This window comes from Panthera onca, chromosome A1 (assembly GCF_046562875.1).
Source record: "Panthera onca isolate mPanOnc1 chromosome A1, mPanOnc1 haplotype 2, whole genome shotgun sequence".
Taxonomy (NCBI): Eukaryota; Metazoa; Chordata; class Mammalia; order Carnivora; family Felidae; genus Panthera; species Panthera onca.
The window spans coordinates 109,209,462-109,233,520 of record NC_138339.1 but is presented as its reverse complement, the minus strand read 5'-3'; the positions used below and the strand labels follow the sequence as shown (position 1 = coordinate 109,233,520).

General features: G+C 36.6%; 1 protein-coding gene across 1 annotated transcript in view; it reads left to right on the top strand.

Annotated features, from left to right (window-relative positions):
- Nucleotides 1–24,059, top strand: part of IPO11 (importin 11) — a 198,499-nt gene that overhangs the window by 149,084 nt on the left and 25,356 nt on the right. The window contains exons 28-29 of the mRNA XM_060635693.3: nucleotides 11,268–11,363; nucleotides 17,661–17,745. Coding sequence (XP_060491676.1) covers nucleotides 11,268–11,363; nucleotides 17,661–17,745 — 181 coding nt within the window. The remainder of the gene's footprint in view (nucleotides 1–11,267; nucleotides 11,364–17,660; nucleotides 17,746–24,059) is intronic.

Genomic DNA, 24,059 nt, shown 5'->3' with positions numbered 1-24,059 from the left:
AAGGTTCTGAAAAACAGCTTTAATGCTAGGCCTTCCTACCAAATTGGTCCCCCAGACACTTAACCATGCCCTGTTGGACTTCTTGTTCCTTGTTAGAAGGATCCCTTTACTTGCTTTTTGTTACCAAAGCCCTCTTTTGATCACGTATCAGTTTTCTGGTGCACATTATCTTCATTTTGGTCTGAGCTGTGTGGCATACAGCACTTTTGCAGGAATTTAACTCCAAGCCACAAATATCTTTTCTTATAACTTTAATGACAGCACATTGGCTTTTTTCACATGTCTGGAAGGTGTGGGTGTGTGTGTATTCATGATTATATTGTATAGCTTTATCATTAACAGTGTCTAGCATTTACAATAGGCAGTCATATCCCCAACCACATAATTCTGAAATCTCTATTAAATTATTTTATACCCCTTTTTTAAAATCCAAAACTGCTCTGTCAAGTGACTCATACAAGCATCCAAAAGAAGCATTGCTGGGAGTTTTTAGCCTGATGTTTTTCCCACACAGTTCTGTACCATCAGTCATCATCTTTTTATGGAAACTTAGTGTTGTCATTGCATATTGTTTTTCAAAGCATAGTCTTTCTCTTGAAAAATCACAGAAGGTGGCAGTTTCTTCTCATGTCATCATATGTAGATCATTATAGTTATTTCTTACTGTCTTAAAGATAATGGGCCTTTTTGTTTTGCTTCTATATGTGCACTCAAAAAATTAATTGGAATAATTTATAATATAAAAAGCTTTTGTAAAGATTATTGTTGGATGTAAAAATCCAACTTTCATTTTAAAATAACTTCGTGAATTTCCACTAAGAATTTTTTATCCTATTTCCTTGCCAGTATTTGTCAAGGGAACTAGATTTATTAACACTGTTTTCCATGATCATGTAGAGAATTGCTGTGTAGAAAGGATATATGTTTCCATTTAAGTGACAAAAGTATTTGCAGCTAGGTCCTGGAAAATATCTAGAGAGGAAAAAAACCTTAGTATGAAAGTCACCAGTTTTGTATCCTCTAGTGTGGTAGAAATTCTGAGATAAGACTGATTAGTAAGGGCTTTCTTCTTTTGCCTTTTTCTTTCAATAAACTGCTGTTCTTTGCTTAATCCTATTAAACTATTACCAGAGAAGTATAGTTAGGAGAATTTTTTATTTAGTTGTGCCTTATTGAAAGCTTAAAGTTTATGAGTTTCTTAAATTACCCTAATAGCTTCTTTGACCCCCTGTATTTAAGGTATAAGAATGCAAGAATTACTTCAAATATTATTTGTGTGTGATAAATAGTGTAATTGTGGTCTGGTTAGATCAGAGAAGATGCTAGAATGACTAAGATTCTGGTTTATTTTTTTCTTGGGCGTTCTATGAAAAGCTATTAAATCATCAAATTTTGATTATAGTACTATTCAGAAAAAGTAACTGATAATTTTGTGTTTCTGCATGCCTGTTTTCTTGCAAGGTCCAAGGGGATGAAGATATGATAGAGATATAGGAGTCCATCACTTAACAGAGTTTGAAACACATGGCCCATGATGAATAGATCATTTGAATGAAAAATAGAACTATAAAATACTCAATACAAAGATGCTAATAAAAATTGGCTAGTTAGAAAGAAACTGTTCATTAAGTCTAATATTTGTTGTTTAGGGTAATCAAATGAATATTATAAATTTCTTTTGTACCTTTGGGGATTAAAACTTTCATTTTTCAAAGACTGTGTTTTGAACCCGTGTAGTCGGGTTCATAATAACACAAAAGTATAGAAGTAATCTTAAACCAGCATAGTAAACACATAAAAAGATGGATTGATTTTTTTTGTTGTTGTTGTTACCGATTAGTTTTCAGAGGCAAAGAAAGATCAGTCTGCGTGAAGTTCCTGCAATTCACATACTCTACAGGTACTTTTATATACCCAGAAAATGCCTTAAGATGCCATAGCTTTAGAAAATACTAAGACAAGATTAAGAACTATAGTTTTACTCATGTGTCTTTAACTGAAAAAGATGAGTTTATTGAAAGCTATGTGGAATTGTTTTAAACAGTCAAATAATATTTAATACTGTTTTTCATGCTCTCCTCTATTTAATGTTTATATATGTGTAACGTCATTTATAATGCACTTAAAGAACAAAACAAGTGGATGTTTAAAAAAGCCTGTTTTCTTTTCTGGAGTATATTTGTAGTTTGTGTCTGTGTGAATAAATTACTGTATCTACCAAGTATGTGAAATAAGAAAAGGAAGAGTATTTGTGACAAATAAAAAGGAAAAAAACGTTCAGGTTACTAATACTTTATCCCCTTTGGTTTTACTTTCATTCTCCTCTTTCACCCATGATGTTAACCTTTCTTTGCATTTTCTGAAATGAGTGTTTCAGAAATAGATTCCAACACAGCCCTGTCTATTCTCTTTTCTGCTTCATGTTTAGTGTAATTAATTGTAATGTGTTATCTATAACTCAACTATCCATACTTGTAATTTCCAAAAAAGATAAGTAAAAATAATATTGCCAAAAGAAAATGGGGAGGGCAGTTCTTGAGCTTTGGGGGATCATCAATTCCCATGATTATTGAGTGTTCACGTTATGCATAATGTCCTGTGGGACATAGAAAAATATAACACATGGGCTCTGCTTACAGTTAACTTAGAGCAGACATGTAGGCATGAAAAATTAAAGGACATTGGGAGAAAGTAATAGATGGCACAGGAGTTGTGTGTAAATGAGACGTGCAGACGTTTTATGCTATTGGAAATTCCAAGGACAAGGCGCTTACTTACAGTGAGTTAGAGTGGCCAGGGAAGACCTCCTGAAGAAGGAAGTGTAAATTAAGGTGGAATAGAAAAGGGAGGAAGAGCCTTGTGAGGAGCAGGAAGGGAGTAAGCAGATCTCTGAGCAGCTTTTCTATTCAGGAGATGATGACTTAACTGCCTGAAAGCCACGGAAGGAGGAGTAATGCAATATAACTTGGGAAAGGCGGGTTTATTAGAACTTGAAGTTCTTAAAGAGAAAGAATGAAATGTAAGAGACTGTAATAGCAGGCACGCATTTGCCTCCTTGAAGTCATCATAATAAATGAGTTACATCAGTTGGATCCCACTTAACGTTGTGAAATGAAAATAAATTTATATCAAAATTAGGGTTTTTCTATTGACGAGGTGCAACTATCCTAATGATATCAGTGCAAAATGAGTTAACTTGAAAATGTTAAGATCTCAAGTGATGGGAGTAATAAGGATTCTGGGGGTCAGTGATGAGAATTGGAGAGGGATAATTTGCCACTGCTTCTTTAGTCCTGTCTGTCCATGTGACAGGATGCTCTCACTTAAGATAAATGCGACTTAATAAATCAGAGATACCTGTAAAATGGAGAAAGACACTGAGGATATCATAATTTGATTAAAAAGAAAAAAGGGTGGGCACCTGGGGGCTCAGTTAAACTTCTGACTTGATTTCTGCTCAGGTCATGATCTCATGGGTTAGTGAGTTTGAGCCCCTATTGGGCTCCAAGCTGACAGAGGGGAGCCTGCTTGGGTTTCTCTCTCTCTCTCTCTCTCTCTCTCTCTCTCTCTCTTTCTGCTCCCTACCCCCCCCCCCCCCGCATGCACATCCACTTTTTCTCAAAATAAATAAACATTAAAAAAAAAAGAACATCTCATTTGTTGCTTGATTTCTTTGTCCTTCCTGCAGACTGTTAGCCAATAATGAGCTTTTGCACTTACAGCACAGCCTTTCTCAGTCTTTTCCTCTGAATTAGAGGACAGGTAACATTCAGATGTGCAACACATGACCCTGTGAGCATTCAGAGTTATCTGCTTCCTTTAAAGTTAAAAGCTTCCTTTAGTTTCTGAGTTCCTTGTAGTAGCCATCTTTTTCCCCCCAATATCAAAAGCTTTTTTTTCTTTTTTAATTTTAATTCCAGTATAGTTAACATACACTGTCATATAGGCTCCAGTGTGCATTATAGTGATTCAGCAATTTTAGAGATTACTCAGTGCTCATCTTGATAATATACTCTGATCTCCTTCACGTATATCACCCATCCACCCACCTACCTCCCCTCTGGTAACCACCAGTTCTCTATAGTTAAGAATCCGGTCTTGGGTTGTTTCTTTCATTTTTCCTTTGTTTTGTTTTGCTTCTTAAATTTCACATAAGTAAAATCATATGGTATCTGCCTCTGACTGATTTCACTTAGTGTTGTATTCTGTAGATGCATCCATTTTTTTTCCAAAGGCAAGATTTCATTCTTTTTCATGGCTCGGTAATAATCCTTTGTGTATATATACCACATCTTCTTTATCCATTCATCTATGGATGGACACTTGGGTTGCCTTCATAATTTGGCTATTATAAATAATGCTACGGTCAACATTTGGGTGCATATATCATTCTGAATTAGTGTTTCACATTCTTTGGGTAAATAGTAGTGTAATTACCAGATCATATGGTAATTCTGTTTCTAATTTTTTGAGGTAGCTCTAGACTGTTTGCCGCATGGCTGGGCCAGTTTGCATTCCCATGAACAGTGTACAAGGGTTCCTTTTTCTCCACATTCTCACTAACACTTGTTGTTTCATGTGTTGTTGTTTTTTTATAGCCATTCCGACAGGTATGAGGTGATGATGTCATTATGGTTGTGATTTGCATTTCCCTGATGATTACTGATGTTGAGCATCTTTTTATGTATCTATTAGCCATCTGGATGTCTTCTTTGGAGAAATGCCTGTTCGCATTTTCTGCCCATTTTTAATTGGATTGTTTTTTGGGTGTTGAGTTATGTAAGTTCTTAATATATTTTGTATACTAACCCTCTATTGGATATGTTATTTGCAAATATCTTCTCCCATTGGGTTGGTTTTAGTTTTGTCGATTGTTTCCTTCACTGTGCAGAAGCTTTTTATTTTGATGTAGTCCCACTAGTTTATTTTTGCTTTTGCTTCCCTTGTCTCAGGAGACTTATCTAGAAAAATGTTGCTTTGGTTGGTGTCAGAGATACTACTGCCTGTGCTCTCCTCTAGGATTTTTATGGATTTAGGTCTTAAATTTAGGTCCTTAATCTCTTTTGAGTTTATCTTTGGGCATGGTGTGAGGAAGTGGCCCGGTTTCATTCTTTTGCATGTAGTTGTCCAATTTTCCAATTCCGCTTTTTGAGGAGACTGTTTTTTTTCGTGTTACGTAGTCTTGGAGGTAGCCATTTTTTCGATCTCCAGTGCTTATCATGATGTCTAACACATATTAGGGACTCATAAAATGTTTACTAAAATGAATTCATTTACTAAAATGAATGTTTAATAAAATAAATTAGGGACTCATAAAATGTTTACTTAACTGTGGTGATCCATTCACCAGGAAAGGTCGGCTAGGGTAAAATGACTTACTCGAGTCCTTATTTTTTTTTTTTTAATTTTGTTTTGAAAATAAATTGGTATCTTGGTATAAGCCTACCTTTTATTTATTAATACTCACTGAGCCAGTCTTCTCATATCTGCCCTAGTGATAATAGCAAGATGTCAAGTTTTGTCCAGAGTCAGCATTTTAATTTTTTGAAATCTCTTAAGTATTGTTTTTTCTGCTCTTCTGGTGTGCTGTGGAAGCTGTATACAGACTAGCATGGAGTTTAACTATTCTTTTAAGAGTCTAGATTGTTGCATCCTTGTTCATGTGAACTGTCCCTTCTTGGTAAGCACGGGTTTAAGAGATTAAGAAGAGTGAGATCTAAAATTACATGGTGAGGCTCCTGGGTGACTCACTGGCCTACTCTTGATTTTGGCTCTGGTCACAGTCTCATGGTTCATGACTTCGAGCCCCATATCAGGCTCTCTGCTCACAGCAGATCCTCTGTCTGTTTCCTTATCTCTGCCCTCCCCCTCTTGCTCTCTCTCTCTCTCCCTCCCTCAAATATGAGTAAATGTTTAAATAAATAAACACACCTGGTTCACTCTAGCTACCTTCACTTCTTCCACATTATATGCTAGGTTTGATACTACATTTGAATGATGTGCACAAAGAGGACATTAGACGATGGCACACTGAGAAGAATACTTATGAAGTGCTAAATATAACTAAATGTGTAGCTCAGAGGAAAGGAAAAACTCGGCTGTTTTTCACTGGGGAAAAAAAAAAACCCAACTAATTGTTGTCCTTTGCTAGAGAGGTTATATGTATAAGATTAAGTGAGTGCAGTGCCTTTTTCTCCCTTCTTTTCCTCCTCCAAACCTATTTTTCTTTCATTCCTGGCTTATAGCTCTCATTTGATTTGTTTCTATTTTAAATGTCTAATCACATTTTAAAGCATTTAATTCAGAAAGATTGTCTAGTATGGAAAAATAAGATTTGTTCTTAATTTGTAAATGACAAGGGCTGAGAGAGTATTGTGTGAGTAAAAAGCGAAGCAAAGTGACAATTTGATGAATATTCAAAGATTTTTAAAAATACTGTAGGTAAAATAAATATTTTAATTAAAAATATTTTTTTTAATGTTTATTCGTTTTTGAGAGAGAGAGAGACAGAGCACGAGCAGGGGGAGGGGTACAGAAAGAGGGAGACACAGAATCTGAAGCAGGCTTCAGGCTCTGAGCTGTCAGCACAGAGTCTGACACGGGGTTTGAACCCATGAACCGCCAGATCATAATCTGAGCTGAAGTCGATGCTTAACCGACTGAACCACCCAGGCATCCCAAGAAATCTATTTTAGAGGCTTTGTTTTAACATGTTACATTTACGCATTTGGAGGTCATGTTTTTATAACAGCTTATTACAAAGGAGAAAAAAAATGATAACTTCTTAATGCTTATTTTTTTTTAAATAAATATGTCTTCTGCGTGCCAGTAAGTGGAAGCCTCTTTTGGCTCTTTGTTATCCCTAATATTTGGGGGTACTTTTCCCAAACTGACTCTTGAGTGGTAATGGCAGTACATCTTATGTGTTTGTTTGTTTCTTAACTTGAATGCTTTGAAAACAATTTTTGTGTAAAATAATTTCTGTTCCTGACCCCAGGACACGGCATGGATACTTCCATTTCCATTCTTCAGTCCTTCCTTTTCTCTCTCTTTTTTTTAATGTTTATTTTTGAGTGGGGGTATTGCAGAGGGAGCAGGGGATCTGAAGTGGGCTCTCCACTGACAGCAGAGACCTTTTTTTATTTTTATTTTTTTCAATATATGAAGTTTATTGTCAAATTGGTATCCATACAGCACCCAGTGCTCATCCCAAAAGGTGCCCTCCTCAATACCCATCACCCACCCTCCCCTCCCTCCCACCCCCCCATCAACCCTCAGTTCTCAGTTTTTAAGAGTCAGCAGAGACCTTTTTGAGAGTCCTCTCTTCCCATTCAGAGCCAGCCCATGTACCTTTCTACTCTGGGCTTTAGTCATTTTTCTCTTTTCTGAACTTGTAGTCTCTGGTCACCCCATCTTGGCACCTAATAGGTACTCCAGTGCAAGTATGGTGTTCCTGGTCTGTTGGAATTTAATCCCCCTCCCATTCGTAGGTCTCTGCCTCTTGTGTCCTTTTTGTGCAGAACGAGTCACGTTCCAGTGAAAAAAAAAAGTGACTGCCCACTGACTGAGGTTGCCTCACTTCACTTACCCCTACTAGACAGTCTGCTGGTAGAGCTGGATATCCAGGTGGGGACAGCGGAGGGAATAGGGAGGGTGAACACCACTGATTGCCAGACTGGCTTCTCCTCCAAGCCTGAATAAGCACGTGCAAGCTGAGCGGAGTTTGGACCTGTATCTTCTGAGCTCTGTCCAGTCTTCTTCTATGGGTATCATTTTCCATTCTTCTAATTTTCTTCTTTATCTCAGTCATTGATTATTTCTAGCTCCTGGCTTCACTTAAATCTCAGGTTCCTGAACTCTGTAGATTTCTCTCAGAACTTTTCAAGCTTCATTTTGGGTCCAGGAGTGTCATCTAAACAAAATCAACATTCATGAGAAAGAGGTGAAGTGATGCCTTTTGGCAAGAATTGTACAGTCAGAAGTTGACCCTATTCATGCAGCAGTGTGATTATCAGCCTTGAAGGCTCTGTCCTCAGCCTTGAATGCTCTCGTGTAGTGAATGTGCATGTCCACAGAGGCTCAGTACTCTAGAACTATATCGTTTATTCACTCTATTGCTAATTACTTTTTTTATAATTATGGCAGAGATAGAACTTCCTGCCTTCTTCTCAGAAACATGTGCCTGTGCTGGTAACATCATCACTGATCAATATGATAATTTGCAGTAAAACCTATAATGATATGAGCTGGTTGTCAAATATATACCATTTTTTTCTCTTCCTTCTACAATTCCCTCCCTCCTACTTAACCTCCACCCACCAGTAGATCATGTTCACATTCAGATTGCGAGATATCTGTTAGGAAAATTCATGTTAAGTCTTTTGAGAAAGTACACAGTACTCAGAATTACATTTCATTTTCTGGCAAAATTACCAGTTTTCCTAGAACGTGTTGGGGTTGATGCTTGTGGGTGATATGAGTAGAGAAGGCAGCTGCTTGCATGGATTGTCCCTCAATAATGCTGGCATAAAGGCCTGGTAAACAAGCTTGAAAGCTGTAGTCTGGAGGATTTTTGTCTTTTTCAACTAATCAGTTGTTGCTAGCTTTCTGGAATGCTCCTGTGTTAAAAAGGAATCCCAGAACCTGCCTGCCTTATTAGCATTCTATATTGGATCAGGGGTGATTTACTCTGCAGTCAGAAGTGAAAATGTCTATATTCCCTCCATGTATCTGCCATCCTTGAGTTCAGCCTTCCATTTGCAAACAAGGAGACCAATACTTAGAGAAAGGAATTAACTGCAGTCGGATCACACAGTTAGTGGGTGAAACTTTAGGCACAATTTTCGTTTTCTGGTTTTGTTTTGTTTTTTTCCCCTAGGGGTTGTTCCCTGAACTGAATAAGGTAGATTGTATGTGTCTTTCTTGAGAGATTTTTTTTTAGTTCTTATATGACGGAAATAGAGTGACTTAAAAAAATACATACTCCTGTAATAGGGTGTTAATATGTACATTAAAATGTATTAGAATGACATCAGGGGCGCCTGGGTGTCACAGTAGGTTGAGCGTCTGACTTCGGCTCGGGTCATGATCTCACAGCTCATCAGTTCGAGCCCCGCGTCGGGCTCTGTGTTTACAGTTCGGAGCCTGGAGCCTGCTTCATATTCTGTGCCTCCCTCTCTCTCTGCCCCAACCCACTCGCATTCTGTCTCTGTCTCTCTCAAAAATAAATAAACATTAAAAAAATTTTTTTTAGAATGACATCAGCTAGTTATTACTTTTGCTTGACTGCTGACTTGTCTAAAATCTGATCCCATTTGAATGTGCAGATAAAACATTTGACTTTACAAAGGCAGGAACATGACCCAAAATATGGTTACTTGGTATCTACTTTACTGAACATTTAAAGCAATCATTCATGTTAATGCAGAATGAGAAACACGGTATATCTCTTATAGAAATGATAGTAGAAGTTCCCTGGTGATAAACATTAGAATTTATTCAGTTAGTTTTAAATTCCAATAGTATAATTGAGTGTTTCAGTGGATGGTTATGGACTTCGCCCTTTTAAAAGTTGGATTCATTAGGGACGCCTGGTGGCTCAGTCGGTTAAGCATCTAACTTTGGCTCAAATCACAATCTCACAGCGAGTTCGAGCCCTGTGTCAGGCTCTGTGCTAGCACCTTAGAGCCTGGAGCTTCAGATTCTATGTCTCCCTCTCTCTCTTTGCCCCTCCCCTGCTCATGCTCTCTCTCTCCTTCAAAATAAATAAACATTAAAAAAAATTTAAAAGTCAGAATCATTAAAGAAAGTATAGTTACATATGGTGCACCTGGGTGGCTCATTCTGTTGGGCATCTGATTCTTGTTTTCGGCTCAGGTCGTGGTCTCATGGGTTGTGAGATCAAGCCCCATCTTGGCTGTTTGCTCGGTGTAGAGCCTGCTTCACCTCTCCATGCTCGCTCACACTCTCCCTTTCAAACAAACAAACAAAAACCAAGAAAATATTAAAAAAAAAAAGTACAGTATCAGAGTAAAACTCCTTTAAGCTTTAAAGTGTTCACAGTTGTACACGCTGTATATAGAACACTCCTGTCACCCCAAAAAGTTCCCTTGTGTCTCTTTCTCTAGCAACCACTGAACAAATAATTTTACCTTTCAAGAAAGTCACATAAATGGAGTCCTATAATATGTAGCATTTTGAGTCTTTTATTCTCTTAGCATAATGTTTTTGAGATTTATCCAAGTTGTTGCATGTATCTTTAGTTTATTTTTATTGCTGACAACTTTCTTTGAATAAGCTTCCTACAGTTTATCTATTCACTAGTTGATGGATATTTGGGTCATTTGTAGTTGGAATTATTATGAATAAACCTACCATAAATGTTTACATTCACATCTGAAGGTACTTGTTTTGGTCTTGGGTAAATACATAAGAATGGATTGCTGATTTGCATGGAGTGTGCTAACTTTATAAAAACTGCCATTGTGGTTTCTAAAATGGATACCATTTTTTCATTCTTTGCAGCAATGTGTGTATGACATTGTTTTTCATCTTTGTCAGCACTTGGTATTGTCGCTCTTCTTAATTTAACTTTTAATCAAAATGTCTGAGGTTTTAATTTGCGTTTCTTTGATGACTAATAACACTGAACATATTTTCAAGTATTCGTATGCCATCTTTATATCTCTAGTGAAGTGTCTGTGAAAGTCTTTGCCAATTTTTAAATTGAGTGGTTGTCTTCTTGAGCTTTTAGAGGCCTTTATATGTTCTGGATTCAAATCCTTTATCATATGTTTTACAAATACTTTTTTCCCAGTCGATGGCTTGTCTTTTCTTGGCATTGTCTTCAGAAGAAAAGAGATTTTTAATCTTAAACATTTTTGTTATCTTTATCTTTTTAGTTATAAAATCAGCATAGGACTATTGTAATAAGTTAGAGAATATTAAAGTATATCTTTCCCATCTCTTTTATAAATGCTTTTTATAATATTTTTATAAATACTTTTTATAATTTATACTTTTTATAAATACTTTTATAAATACTTTTTATAAATAAAAATCTCTTTTATATATACTTTTTTAAAGTATATCTTTTCCTATTTCCTTTCTATTATAAGAAATATTTTGGAAGTTTGCTTTCCTTTTTTATTTTACTACTAAAATTTCTCTTGATGTTTAAAGGGATAATTAAAAAAGAAAAGAAAAGAAAAAATAACTACTGGTTAAAATACTCCAGTTTAATTTGTTTTGCTCTTCTCTTATTTTAGTGTCATCCAAGATAAATTCTGTGGGATTATAAACATCTCAGTAGAAGGCTTACATGATGTCATGACAGAAGATCCTGAAACAGGAACTTACAAAGAGTAGGTGGATCATTTAATTGTACTTGAACTTGAGGAGGGTGGTAATTAATTATATCCTGAATCATTTTTGTTCACTACTACTATATAAGCACAGTGTGGTAGCTTTTTAATTTTGTCTTTCATAAAGAAAAAGTGGGGGGGTTACTTGGGGTGGTTACTTGGGTTAAGTGTCCGACTTCGGCTCAGGTCATGATCTCACATCTGTGAGTTCAAGCTCCGCATCAGGCTCTGTGCTTGCAGTTCGGAGCCTGGAGCCTGCCTCAGATTCTGTGTCTCCCTCTCTCTCTGCCCCTCCCCGACTCACGCTCTGTCTCTCTCTGTCTGTCAAAAAATGAATAAATGTTAAAAAAAAAGAAAAAGTAGATTTCTTTTGCTTATAATTAGTTTGATCTTGAGATCAGCTTTACTTTGTTAAAGTGAAATGATAGATTGGACTTCTTTGGTCCAATAATCAATTCATGATGTGGCATGAAGTTTTTAAAAAATAATCTATGTGTATGTTAGCATATAAATTCCTTTTTTTAAGATGTTTTGAATATGTCCTTTTTTTTTAACTAACAAAGTTCCCCTGTCCATTAGGCAAGTTATGAGGGAAAGATGATTGAAAAGCATCCTGTATTTGTTGTATTTTATATTTGAGAGAGAGAGACAGAGACAGTGAGCAGGGGAGGTGCATGCAGAGAGAGAGAAGTACCCCTGGCACCTTTAAATATTAGAGTTATCTGGTACTCGACCAGTTTTAAAAGAGAACGGTTAAAATTAATTTTTTATGAGAATAGTTAAAATCATTTTATCACAAATGCTGACACTCTCATGTAACTACAAATTGGAAATTTCATTTCATTGTATCCTTTGAAGTTAATAGAATTGCTATACCTTTTCTTGTTATTAATAAAGGGCATGTGTTTTATGATAAGTAATACTTAATGAGCTTTAAGACCGCTAGACTTTATGTCAGTAATATATTGAGTCAGTTTTCTTTGTTCTTTATAAACAATCTATAGGTAATGGGAACGGTTGCCATTGAATATTTTGTTGAAAAACATGGAAAGCAAATCTACATTGTTGAATCTTATTCAACATACGTAGACATAATGGGTTTGGCATGTAAACTTGCTTTCAAGAATGTAGGAGTTCAGATGAAGTGGAACGTTCAAACTTTTGTGATCACAACCAAAATAAGAAACCATGCTTGTAGGCAGGTTTTTTTAAAGTTAACATAGGGTTTATGCCACATGACTATAAATATTGTATATTTATGCATAATATGTGACAAAGTTTGCAACTGTTTATGAAGTGTTCAGGATATAAACAAATGTTCCTTGTCCTCTTTGGAATATATAATTTAGTTAGGGGGAGGGTGTAAAATGGAACACTGGTAATGAGTAAAGACCATTATATCTGTTTTGAATAAAGCACACAAAATAGTAGAATTCTGGGATGTGGTTTAATAGGAAGACAAGGAAAAGGCACTGTATGTTAGAGTCTTCAGGAAAGGATAGGACTTAGGGTATAGGAAGTGGACATTATGATAGAATGGTGCAAATGGAAAGGATGAGGGTCAGGAAGTTGTTAGGAATAACGTTTAGAAATTGCTGTAATTTCATTATTTTAAAGATTAGGTTACAGAGACTCAGAAAAGTGCAGTGACCCAGCAGTTTAGTGGAGTTGTCAAAACTAGAATCATGCTGTTCTGACTCAAGATGTCCACTCAGCCAGGAAGAAGGTTTTGGTTTGGAAGAGGAAAGTGTTGAACGTAAGGAGGGCAGACTGACTAGGACATTGTTATGGGGATCCAGACTAGAAAGGCCTAGACTTGAGGGCTGGGGTGCCTGGGTAGCTGGGATGTAAAACCCCTGTTTTCTTCCCCAGAATTGTCTGGTCGTTGCCTTTTCCCTGGGGCTGGTATTTGGCATGTGGAAGCACAGTGTAGAAACTGTTTTCCTAACTTTTCTAAGTTTCTGAGAGAGGTTAGACAAGATCTCTGATAATCTTCCTATTCTGTAATTCTGTGAATTAAATAGAGTTCTAGAAATTACAGTTCATTCAACTGTAGGGTATAAGTAGACTTTCAGAAAATGGCACGTGAGAAACATGAAATATTTACTTCTATAGCTAACTTAGCCTCCAGCTTCCCTTCCTGTTTATTGGAACAGTTTATCAGAACAGTTTATTCAACTTTATTTGATATTTTTAGTTCTGTTGAATTCCCATTGTAGTCTCAGTATAGAGTAAAGTAGAAGGAAGAAAGAAAACCCTGTTTTTTTTCACCTCTGCAAGTAGTATGTTAGTCGGGGTTTTCCATATAGACATAACCAATATATATTAAAGGGAGAGAGAGAATGCCAGAGAGACTTACATTTATTGTTCTATGCTTAGAATCACATAAATATCAATATTATAAAGCATTGGTTCATGTGATTTTGGAGGCTGAGAAGTCCCAAGATCCTCATTTGGCAAACTAGAGACCCAGGAGGGCTAATGGTATAGTTTCAGTCCAAGTCCAAAGTCCTGAAAAGCAGGAGAGCCAGTGTTGTAAGTTCTAGTCTAAGTCAGAAAACCAGAGAAGACTGATGTTCCAACTAAAAGAGAGTTTGAATTCTCTTTTGATTAGACATTTTTTTTTTTGTTCAAGCCTTCAAGTGATGGATTGAGGCCCACCCACACTGGGGAGGGCAATCTGCTTTACTCAGTGTCCACATTCATGTGTTAATCTCATCTAGAAACACCCAGAATAATATTTAACCAAATACCTGGGTGCCCTTTGGTCCACAGTAAAGAAGCCTGGTTGACACCTCATCTCTTTATTCAGACTTGTTTATGGCAGGCAGTGTACTGTGTGAGGAAGCACTGAGGCTCTTTCCTGAGAGCGTTCCCTGCCTGGAAGGGGAAATGGTGACCTGTGGAGCAGTACCAGCTACAGGTGAAGAAGGGTTCTGGGGAAACTGCGAATAACTCCAGAGAAAATGTAGTGGATTAGAACCAACTAGTAAAGTAACTTGAAAAGGATTTTAGAGTAGCTTGTGTAGTTAGTGGAGGTTCATTGGCAGTGCTGAGAACAGATGTATATACTTCAGAAGGGTCACTTGAGTGCAGTGTAGAGGATGACTGGGAGGGATGGAAAGACTCAAAGTGAGTGGTCTTAGATCAATGAAACATCCTGGGATGCTTGTTAAGATAGCACACTTCCCTTCCCCAGTCCAGACCCATTATATCCAAATTCCTAGGGCTAAGGCAGTAGAACCTGCATGGTAAACAGGAACCTAGGAGAGTCATATGCCCTGTAAAAATTGTGAATATGTTGCCTGGGAGATGGGGAAGCCCTTCAGGTAAGTGTTGTACTACTCCTGGTGAGCACTGTTGATATGAATTTGAGGTAGATTGTAGAGGAAGGACTGGGAAGAAATGATGACAGGTATTTTGTAACTGTAAGTTTGTATTATTTGACCCCCGTGACCCATTTTGGTCCACCCCTCACCGCTTTCCCAACTCTGGCAACCACCAGTCTGTTCTCTCTCTGAATGTTGTTTTTAGTTTGATGTAGACTTCCAATTGTGTGTTTTTGCTTTTGTTGTCTTTGTTTTGGAGTTAGCTCCAAAAAGAGTCATCATCCGAAGACTGATGTCAAGGAGCTTACTTACCACTTACATTTTCTTCTAGGAGTTATGGCTTCCGGTCTTAACATTCAAGTCTTTTATCCATTTTGGGTTAATTCTTGTGTCTGGCATAAGATAGTGGTTCAGTTTTATTCTTTTGCATTTCTTTATATGTTTGTATTTTAGTGGAAATAATTCATTAAACCAGGAAAATATATTACTGAGGCTTGAGATTTGCCTTCTGCTTGTCTTTGGTGAGAGTGCTTTCCCTTTTGTTCCTGAAAAAATACTTCATTTTTAGGCACATTTGGAAATGAAATTGACACCCCCTTGCCAAAGTTAGGAAGTAAAAAGAACGACAGGATTCAGCCAGCATTTTCATGTAGAATTGGCTAGAATTTTTTAAACATGCTTCTATTGAAAGACCAGGGGAATAGGACTGCTGTGATTGCTTCTGGAGGCACTGGCTCTGGGATCAGCTTTTATGGAAGCAAATGGTGATGTCGAAGCATTTAGTGGCATGGAAGAAGAAGATACTGGACAAATTCAGGGTTCTTTTAGGAAGGAGACATAATCAACCAAAGTGTCTACTCCAGAGACCACTTGAATAATATTGTCAGTTTGAGTTTCATTGTGACTTTTTACAAGTGAGTTTGCTTAGATTAAGTGAGTTTGTTTTATTGCATGTACCTTTTAAATTAGAAATGATTTAAAGGGTTCCATGTTGCATGCTAACATAATTGGTTGTATTTCATTGGTTGGCGTTTCTTACCGGGAAAGTTTCTGATTTAGTGGTCTACAGTGCCTGAATCTGTTCAGTGAGGGGGTGGGCGCTGTGAGAGGTGGCTGGCTGCCTGTTTTCTCATATTAGTCTTCCCTATTTTAGACTGTTACTATTTTATTACTATTATTACATTCTTGGCCCACATGCCTTTTATATAAATCATGATTCCTTATCCTTAATCTTTGTCAAAAAAATAAGATTTGACTTTTAATTAGAAATTTTCCTGCAGGAAAGAATTTCATCTTTGGGTTTTTCAAATTCACTTTTTTTCCCCACTTTACACCTTCCAGAGACCCAAATGAATACAGTTTGCAGAATTGCAAAGGAAAAATATTCTGCCCTCTCAGTAATTTTTAGTCAGTGGAGAGAAAATATATGTGTAAATGTATATTTATATTCAGAATATACTCCATTATTTATGTGATAAATCATTTAACTTAGAGAAGAGAGAGCAGAGATTTTTTTTTTTTTTAAGTTCATTTATTTCGACACCGGAAGAGGGGCGCAGAGAGAGAGAGAATCCCAAGCAGGGTCTCACTGTCCGTGCAGAGCCTGATGCAGGCTCTAACTCAAGAACTGTGAGATCATGACCTGAGCCTAACTCAAGAGTCTGATACTTAAGCAACTGAGCCACCCAGACATCCTGAGATTTTTTTACTCTACAAGTGAATGAGCAGATTTTGGAATATGATGAAGGAAGGAGAGCCACATTCATTGCAGTTAGAATTCAGATCTGCAGCAGACATAAAATAGCTAGTATAGGAACTCCTTTTTATTCAGTTCTAAAATACAAACTGGGATTGAGATTGTTTACTACACATTTCACTTAACTGAATCGTGTTTGGGCTGGGATAATTCATAATTTCTCACTTTGTGCTAGGGTTCCTTGGCCAACTAGTTGTGTTACATCATAGTATATCATGGTGGATGAAAGCATTGCAGCTTCAAGAGGTTAAGACCATGCAGTCAGTGAGTTAGAGATTAAGCTCTTGCTGTTCCTGATTGCAGTTTAAGGTTCTTACCATTTTATCGTACCGGTGTGCACTGACTGGGTCATAGGTAGTTGTTGCAAAAATTGTTTTCTTTAGTGGTGAGGAATGGGAAGGGAGACTCATGTCCCCTGCAAGAGTGAGCCTGATCAAGTTTCTGGTGTCAGCACTTGTCTTTAACCTTGAATTAAAGGCTATTTATACAACTGAGTTAAGAATTAGGTTTCTTCTGTACATACTACAAGATAGAAGAGAAACCAAGCTTTCTTTGCCCCAGTTTATTAGTTAGAAACCTATGACTGATAAATTACTGAATTGTACTATTCTAAATTAGGAAGCAGTGAGGTTTATTCCATCAGTTTGATTCACTAGACAATATTTATTTCTTATCTCCCTGGAAGAGAGAAACTATTAACTGAATAGGAAACTATATTTCTATTATCTCTGTTAATGGTGAAGAACAGTCGTGCAGATAATCAAAATGAAATGATTTATAACTGTCCTGCATGTACAAGTGCCATCAAGGGCAAGTTCCTTATAGCATAGTAATGTCACTTGAAGAGCAGAGTAGTTTATTGCATAATTAGTATTGTTTAAATGATGGTATTGTTTAAATTACTGCTATTATGACAAGTGACGTATGGTTTAAAAATCATGTATATATAAATTCCTTGCAACTTGCTACCTTAAATTCTCAAGTAAAATGTTCTACGGTATTTTTGTGTGACCCTTTTTTTTTTAAAAGTGAGGTGTATTTTTGTAGTTAAGTCTTTGTGTGCAGTTAAATATTTTTTAAAATTACGAATCTAACTTCTCTAGCTATTCCTCAGATTTCGGACACAGAAACAATGTTCTGAGTGATTTTCAGGGTTTGTTTTAACATGTTATGGACATTTTTGATTTATTTAAAACATTTTTTTTAATGTAGCTGTATGTTAATGTCTCATCTTGAAGAACCAAAAGTAACAGAAGATGAAGAACCACCCACAGAACAGGATAAGAGAAAAAAAATGGTAAGTTACCAAAGCTGCTTTTAAAATTTGGGAGAGCTATATATTATCACATTCTTTAGGTCTGAAAGAAACTGTCTGTTGGTCCATTCATCCACCTTTCGATCTCTTTTTCCATCCCTTACTGTAGAATTAATGTAAGCTGAGCTTTGAAATTTGGAGTGTACTCCTAACACAGATAAATTTTGCTCCTCGTACATGAAGTAGAGTTTAACTGTTAATCTGAAATCACTTTTTCTTGTCTTAGGAGAACAGAAGATTTACTCTTTCACTTACTGAAAACCTGTGACCCTCGACACATTTGTGATGCATGTTCTTCTGTTTTTAGGAGAATTACTGAAATTGCTTCATGAATTTTCGCAATGAATTTTTTCTCAGATAATCACAGGCCTTTATAAAAATTACCTTAAATTAACTGCTAGGTAGGAAAATAAATCAGAAACATCTAAAATATTTTGCCTTTAAAATTATTTATAATCTTGAACTTCTAAATATTTACTGTGACCCATGAATATAAAAATCGCTACATAAGTAAACTTCTTCCCATTTCCTCTTGGAATCCATTCTAGTCTCCTGGCCTCACCAATATTAATCTTGTTGTGCCTTCTTTCCTCATTTGTACTTGAGAACGACGCTAATATCCCTCGAAAGTAGAGTAACTAAATTAATATATGAAATGGACATGGGATGATGCCGAACAGCTAGTAATTAGGGGTGTCTCATTATTTTAGCTGTCATTATTTCAGGCTGCTTGCGATGTTCCCTCCTCGAATTACTTACGCCACACTAACCCTCAGGGGCTTCATCTTCAGTGTATAGCTGGTGCTGCGCTGCTCTGACAGCTTGCTTTTAAACTGTGCTACGTTTTAATCCGTTTTACTTGGCATTTTCATTAGGGTGACAATAGCCTTTCAGTATCATCTAACAGTTTGTCTTTTCTCTTTTCTCACCTCCGCTATTTTAAGCATTAAAAATATAATTGGTGTTACAGAAAAATATAACGTCTTCCTTCATAGGATTCTAAACTTGTAATGAGTAATGGGTATTCTGCTTCTGTTCATTTGTCAGCTTTTGTGCACACTCTGTTAACATCCTGTAGTCTGGTAGATCTACTCTTAGCACATTAATCTACTCAGATCTGTTTTTCATCCTGTAGGAATCCTCAGTAACATCATATAGTACTAATTGTAATCCTAACTTGATTTTGAAGGCAAGTGAAACATTATCTTAAAGAGCAGTGTAAGAGCATAGTTTCAGAAATAGCACTTTAAGTTCCTTGATTCAGTTTTGTGATTTTAAATACTGTTTGAGAGCTGATTATTTTACCATTATTGTTCTAATCATAGGCAGTAATAATTTACAGAAAAATCATTATTTTTTCAAATGTTTGATTTTGTTTGAAATCAGTCGTCACAGTAGCTTTTCAGTGTAGATTTATATTGTCATCTCTACTAAGGTGGACTAAGCTATATCTTAGTCTTAATGCTGAGGATACCACAGCATTGATGGTTAATGCTGGGATCACATATCTTAGCCTTGAATAAGTCTAATTGTGAATACCATGAGAATTTTTCAGTAACTTTTCAGTAACAATATTAGTTGCACTGTATCTTCAGGGTTACAAGTATAAATAATGCATTTTCTTTCAGTAACTATATTGTTCGACTGTGTTATGTTTATCATAAGAAATCTTTTAAGAACTAGCTAAATGTCCCTTGGTTATAATTTTAAAAAGTGGAGGTGTTTGCTGGTAAATGATTCTGAATTATTATTTAAAAGAAAAACCAGTCTAGTGTCAAAGGGTTTTTCATATTAAGTGAAAATATTTACTTACAAGGAAGAAAAAGTACAGCTGCTTGGTTCCAAGACTGCATGATTGAAAGTTTGATTCATTAACTGTCATTGTTGTCTTCAAGTGGTCCCTAAAATGTGGTGTCTGCCATTTCAGTAGCTGCTTTGGCAGAGGATAGCCGGCAGTGATGGAAATTCAGGAAAGTGGTTGATCAGCTTACATCGAATTATGACCATTCTCATGGTTCGTTTTATTTTTTTAATTTTTTTTTTAATTTATTTTTTTAACGTTTATTTATTTTTGAGACAGAGAGAGACAGAGCATGAACGGGGGAGGGGCAGAGAGAGAGGGAGACAGAATCGGAAGCAGGCTCCAGGCTCTGAGCCATCAGCCCAGAGCCTGACGCGGGGCTCGAACTCACGGACCGCGAGATTGTGACCCAGGCTGAAGTCGGACGCTTAACCGACTGAGCCACCCAGGCGCCCCTCTCATGGTTCGTTTTAAATAAGGATGGAATTGCCATTCAGGAAAGCTATGAAGCTGTCCAGACTTTTTGATTTTGTCCACTTTCATTCATCTCCTGTCTATACTACCTGTTTGGGGGGAATTAACAGAAGATCAAATGCAGCTCAAAGCATTTCATTTAATTTCTAAGGTCTCTCTGTATCTGGTATGCTCTAGGAGTAGAATGACAATTTTGCGACCTCTTCCATAAAGAATTAAGCTAGTACAGGGGTGCCTGGGTGGCTCTGTTGGTTAAGTGTCCGACTTCAGCTCTGGTCATGATCTCGCCATTTGTGGGTTCCAGCCCTGCGCTGGGCTCTGTGCTGACAGTTACAGCCTGGAGCCTGCTTCAGATTCTGTATCTCTGTCTCTCTGTCTCTCTGCCCCTTCCCTGCTTGAGCTCTTCCTCTCTGTCTCTCTCAAAAGTATGTAAACATTAAAAAAAAAAAAGTTAAAAAAAATTAAGCTAGTACATTAGCATTTTAAGTTGTTTATAATTTCTTTTCTGTGATGTGTGACTTACTAGGCATTTGTAAGGTGTACTTTCCAAATTGAAGTTTTTGAGCATATTAATGTTTTCTGGCAAGTTGATGGAAGTGGCTAAGAAAGCATTAAGGAAGTATTTGATATATAGTAAGTAGCCTGTGTTAATGAGGTATTTCTGATCATTCTTTCATGTTAAGTATTACTCAGTTTAAGCCCCAGAAATACTTTGGTGATCTGCTTCTGTATGTAATAATCTAATTTTATATATACTTACTAGATGCTTTAGTTGATATGAGTAAGTTTGTCAATATAAATAAGTTTGAACGTTATTAAAACTGCACTAATTTCTCATTCACCTGTGCTGATAGTGCGGTAGCACAAATAACGGTCTATCCAAACATCATTGTTTCACGTGACTTTGAAGTAATAATAGTAATACCGTATCTACATAACATTATCCTTTTTTTCCGAAGTAATGTTTTAGAATCTCATCTTATTTACCCTTAAAATAGTTTAATGACCAGATACTGATGAGGAAACCAGGCCACAGAGAAGTAACCTCTTACTCAAGAGTTACAAATTTAGGTAAAGCCTGAAATTAGAACTGAGCTTTCTTGACTCCTAGCCTGAGGCATTCTTTATGATTTTGATTTCTAAAATTTCTGTACGTTTTCTAAATGTTTTCAGAAATCCCACATACCATTTTGCTAAAATTGCAGAATGCATGAGAACTGCACGTTTGAGGGGAAATTTACCAGCTTCAAATACAGCTCAGCTACCATAAGTCACTGGAATTGGAATTAGATCTGTAGAGTTAGTATAGTTTGTCATGTCTTGTGGTAGGCATGGCTAGGAAACAGGTAGTTAATTAATTTGTACATTTGCTTTACTTTGACAATTAAACGTAGTTTGCAGTTATTGACACAACTGTAACCCAGAGCTAAAGAAATGACTGTGAGGAATGCCCAATTTCAGGGAGGACATTACTGATAATTCACACAGATGGTAATTATTTTGTAACAGTGAGTATTTACTATATTTAAATATTAAATCTTTATGTATTTGTTGAGTGCCCACTACATAATACACTATTCTTGAAATTGAGGATATTGGAGTGAACAAAATATATAAACCCTAAGGGTAATGGAGCTTATAGTCTTAAGAAATTATTTATGTATATTAACAATGTCAAGTTTATGAAGGTTTATTAGATTAAGTAATAAATATTACAGTAGTTTTCTAAATTTGTAGCATGTTCATGAAACTTGGAAGTTCTGTATATATAGTGTTCCTAAGAAGTATTTTTTACCCTGTTTTAATAAATCAGTTAAAGAATGTAGGGGGTTTTGTCCCCCTCACTTCTTTGACAACAACTTTTTTCTCTTTTCCTAGTGTTAATAGATGTTTGCAGGCCTCCTATTTGATTAATTTTTTCAAGAGAAATACCATTTCTCTTGACCAACACTTTTTAAGATCATTTATACTTGCAGTGAGTTTGATCTGTTTTTCATCTTTTAGGTACACTTATGGGACTATGTCTTTTTTTTTTTTTTTTTTTTTTTTTTTTTTTAGTATGTTATTTTGAGAGAGGGAGAGAGCAGAGGAGGGGCAGAGAGAGAGGGAGATCAAGAATCCCAAGCAAGCTCCACACTGTCAGCTCAGAGCCGATGCAAGGCTCAGTCTCATGAACCATGAGATCATGACCTGTGCTGAAATCAAGAATTGGACACTTAACCAACTGAGCCACCCAGGAGCCCCCTGTATGGGAATATATCTTATATCTTAATGTATTTTAGAAGAAATATTTAGAACTATCTTCCCTCTAGTCCAAAAATATGAGCTATTGTTTTTCCATTATTTGTCTCAAGAAGTATATTAGAATTGAAAACATGTATGCCATATTACAAACCAGTGAAAATATCATTTTAACACATTGTACTTTTAAGTTGCTGTTTGCTGAATGAGCTCTGCACGTGACGTTTTTACTGGTTTGTAATCAAGTCTTTAGCTTTTGATAGCCTCAAATTTTTATGTGACTATCAGAGTTTTAAATTTTAACTTGTATCTTGGAGCACCTGGGTGGCTCAGTTGGTTAAGTGTTCGACTTCGGCTCAGGTCATGATCTCACGGTTCATGGGTTCGAGCCCCGCGTCAGGCTCTGTGCTGACAGCTCAGAGACTGGAGCATGCTTCGGATTCTGTCTCCAGTTCTCTCTGCCCCTCTCCCTTGCTTGTGCTCTTTCTGTCTCTAAAATAAATAAACATTAAAAAAAAATTGTTTTTAAATAAATTTTAACTTGTACCTTATATAAATCAAGCAGAATCTGCAGTCTCGCCGAACTAAATTTCGGATACAATCAGGTGTCTGTGGGCTGAATGACATTGGCAAACTTGGCATCACAGTTTTCCGCTTTGACTGTAGCACATCTAAGCAAGTTGATTGTATTTTAGGTTGGGTTGTATTTTATTTGCTAAATTCATATCCAGACCCTAAGTCTCCTGGCAAATACCATAAATCCTGAATAGGCCTTGTATATTGCCTTCAAGTGAGTATTGTCTCCTGTGCTGCTGTTGTCAGATATAGCACTGGATCAGAAAGGGACAGAAGTGCTGCACTATGGGAATGAAATTGTCTGAAAATCAGAGCCTTATAGGTAGCTAACATGTTTTTCCCCTTTCTCAGAGTAGATAGACCAGACCACCTCAGCCTGCACTACACCTCTGCCTTCCTGCCCTCCTTTCTCTTCCTCCAGCTCCTCCTGTCATCACCTCTTCCCCCAGAACTTCTCTTTGCCTATTAAATCCATCAGCTTTCCTTTAGACTTTTACTTAGTAGAATTTGGAGCACATTGCCAGAAGGAAAGTTACCTTATTTTCATTTGAAAATACTCTGTGATGTTGTTTCATAAATGTTCAGTCAAAATAGAATGTTGGAAGGGCATCCTAGGCTAGTGATTGAGTTGGGAGGTTGTAAACCCTCCTAGTGTGATTTTAACCACTAAGAATCAGTCAGATGATTGTTTCCTGCTCTCATTTATTTACCTCTAGAAAAACTCAACAGACCTAGTAAAAGAATTGTATTTGGCTGTCACTGATAAGGTACTATGATTTTTTTTTCTTAGTTAACTAACAGTAATCTTGAAGTTCATGATTTATAAACAAAACACTTTATTTTGCAAGTAATATGAAATTAAGGCATCATTTTACTGGTATTTCTGAACTGTCTTTTGAGATTCCTTGCCCTATCACATTGAGTAATCAAGGTAAATATAGGATTGTTGAAAATACTCTTATTCAACTTGCCTGCATTGTCAGGCTGGTTATGACTTTAGAGAGCTTTCTTTTTGCTTTTTCTTACCATGCCAGTTCCATGACACTTTTCACCCCTGCTTTCTTGCTACCTCTTGACTTCATCCTAATTAGAAACTGATCCTTATCCAAAATCCTGAACTCTGACATTCCTCTCCCATCACAACCTCTTCTTCTTCACCATACCATGTCTCCTGAAAATTCTGTGGTGTACCTATATCTGGAGT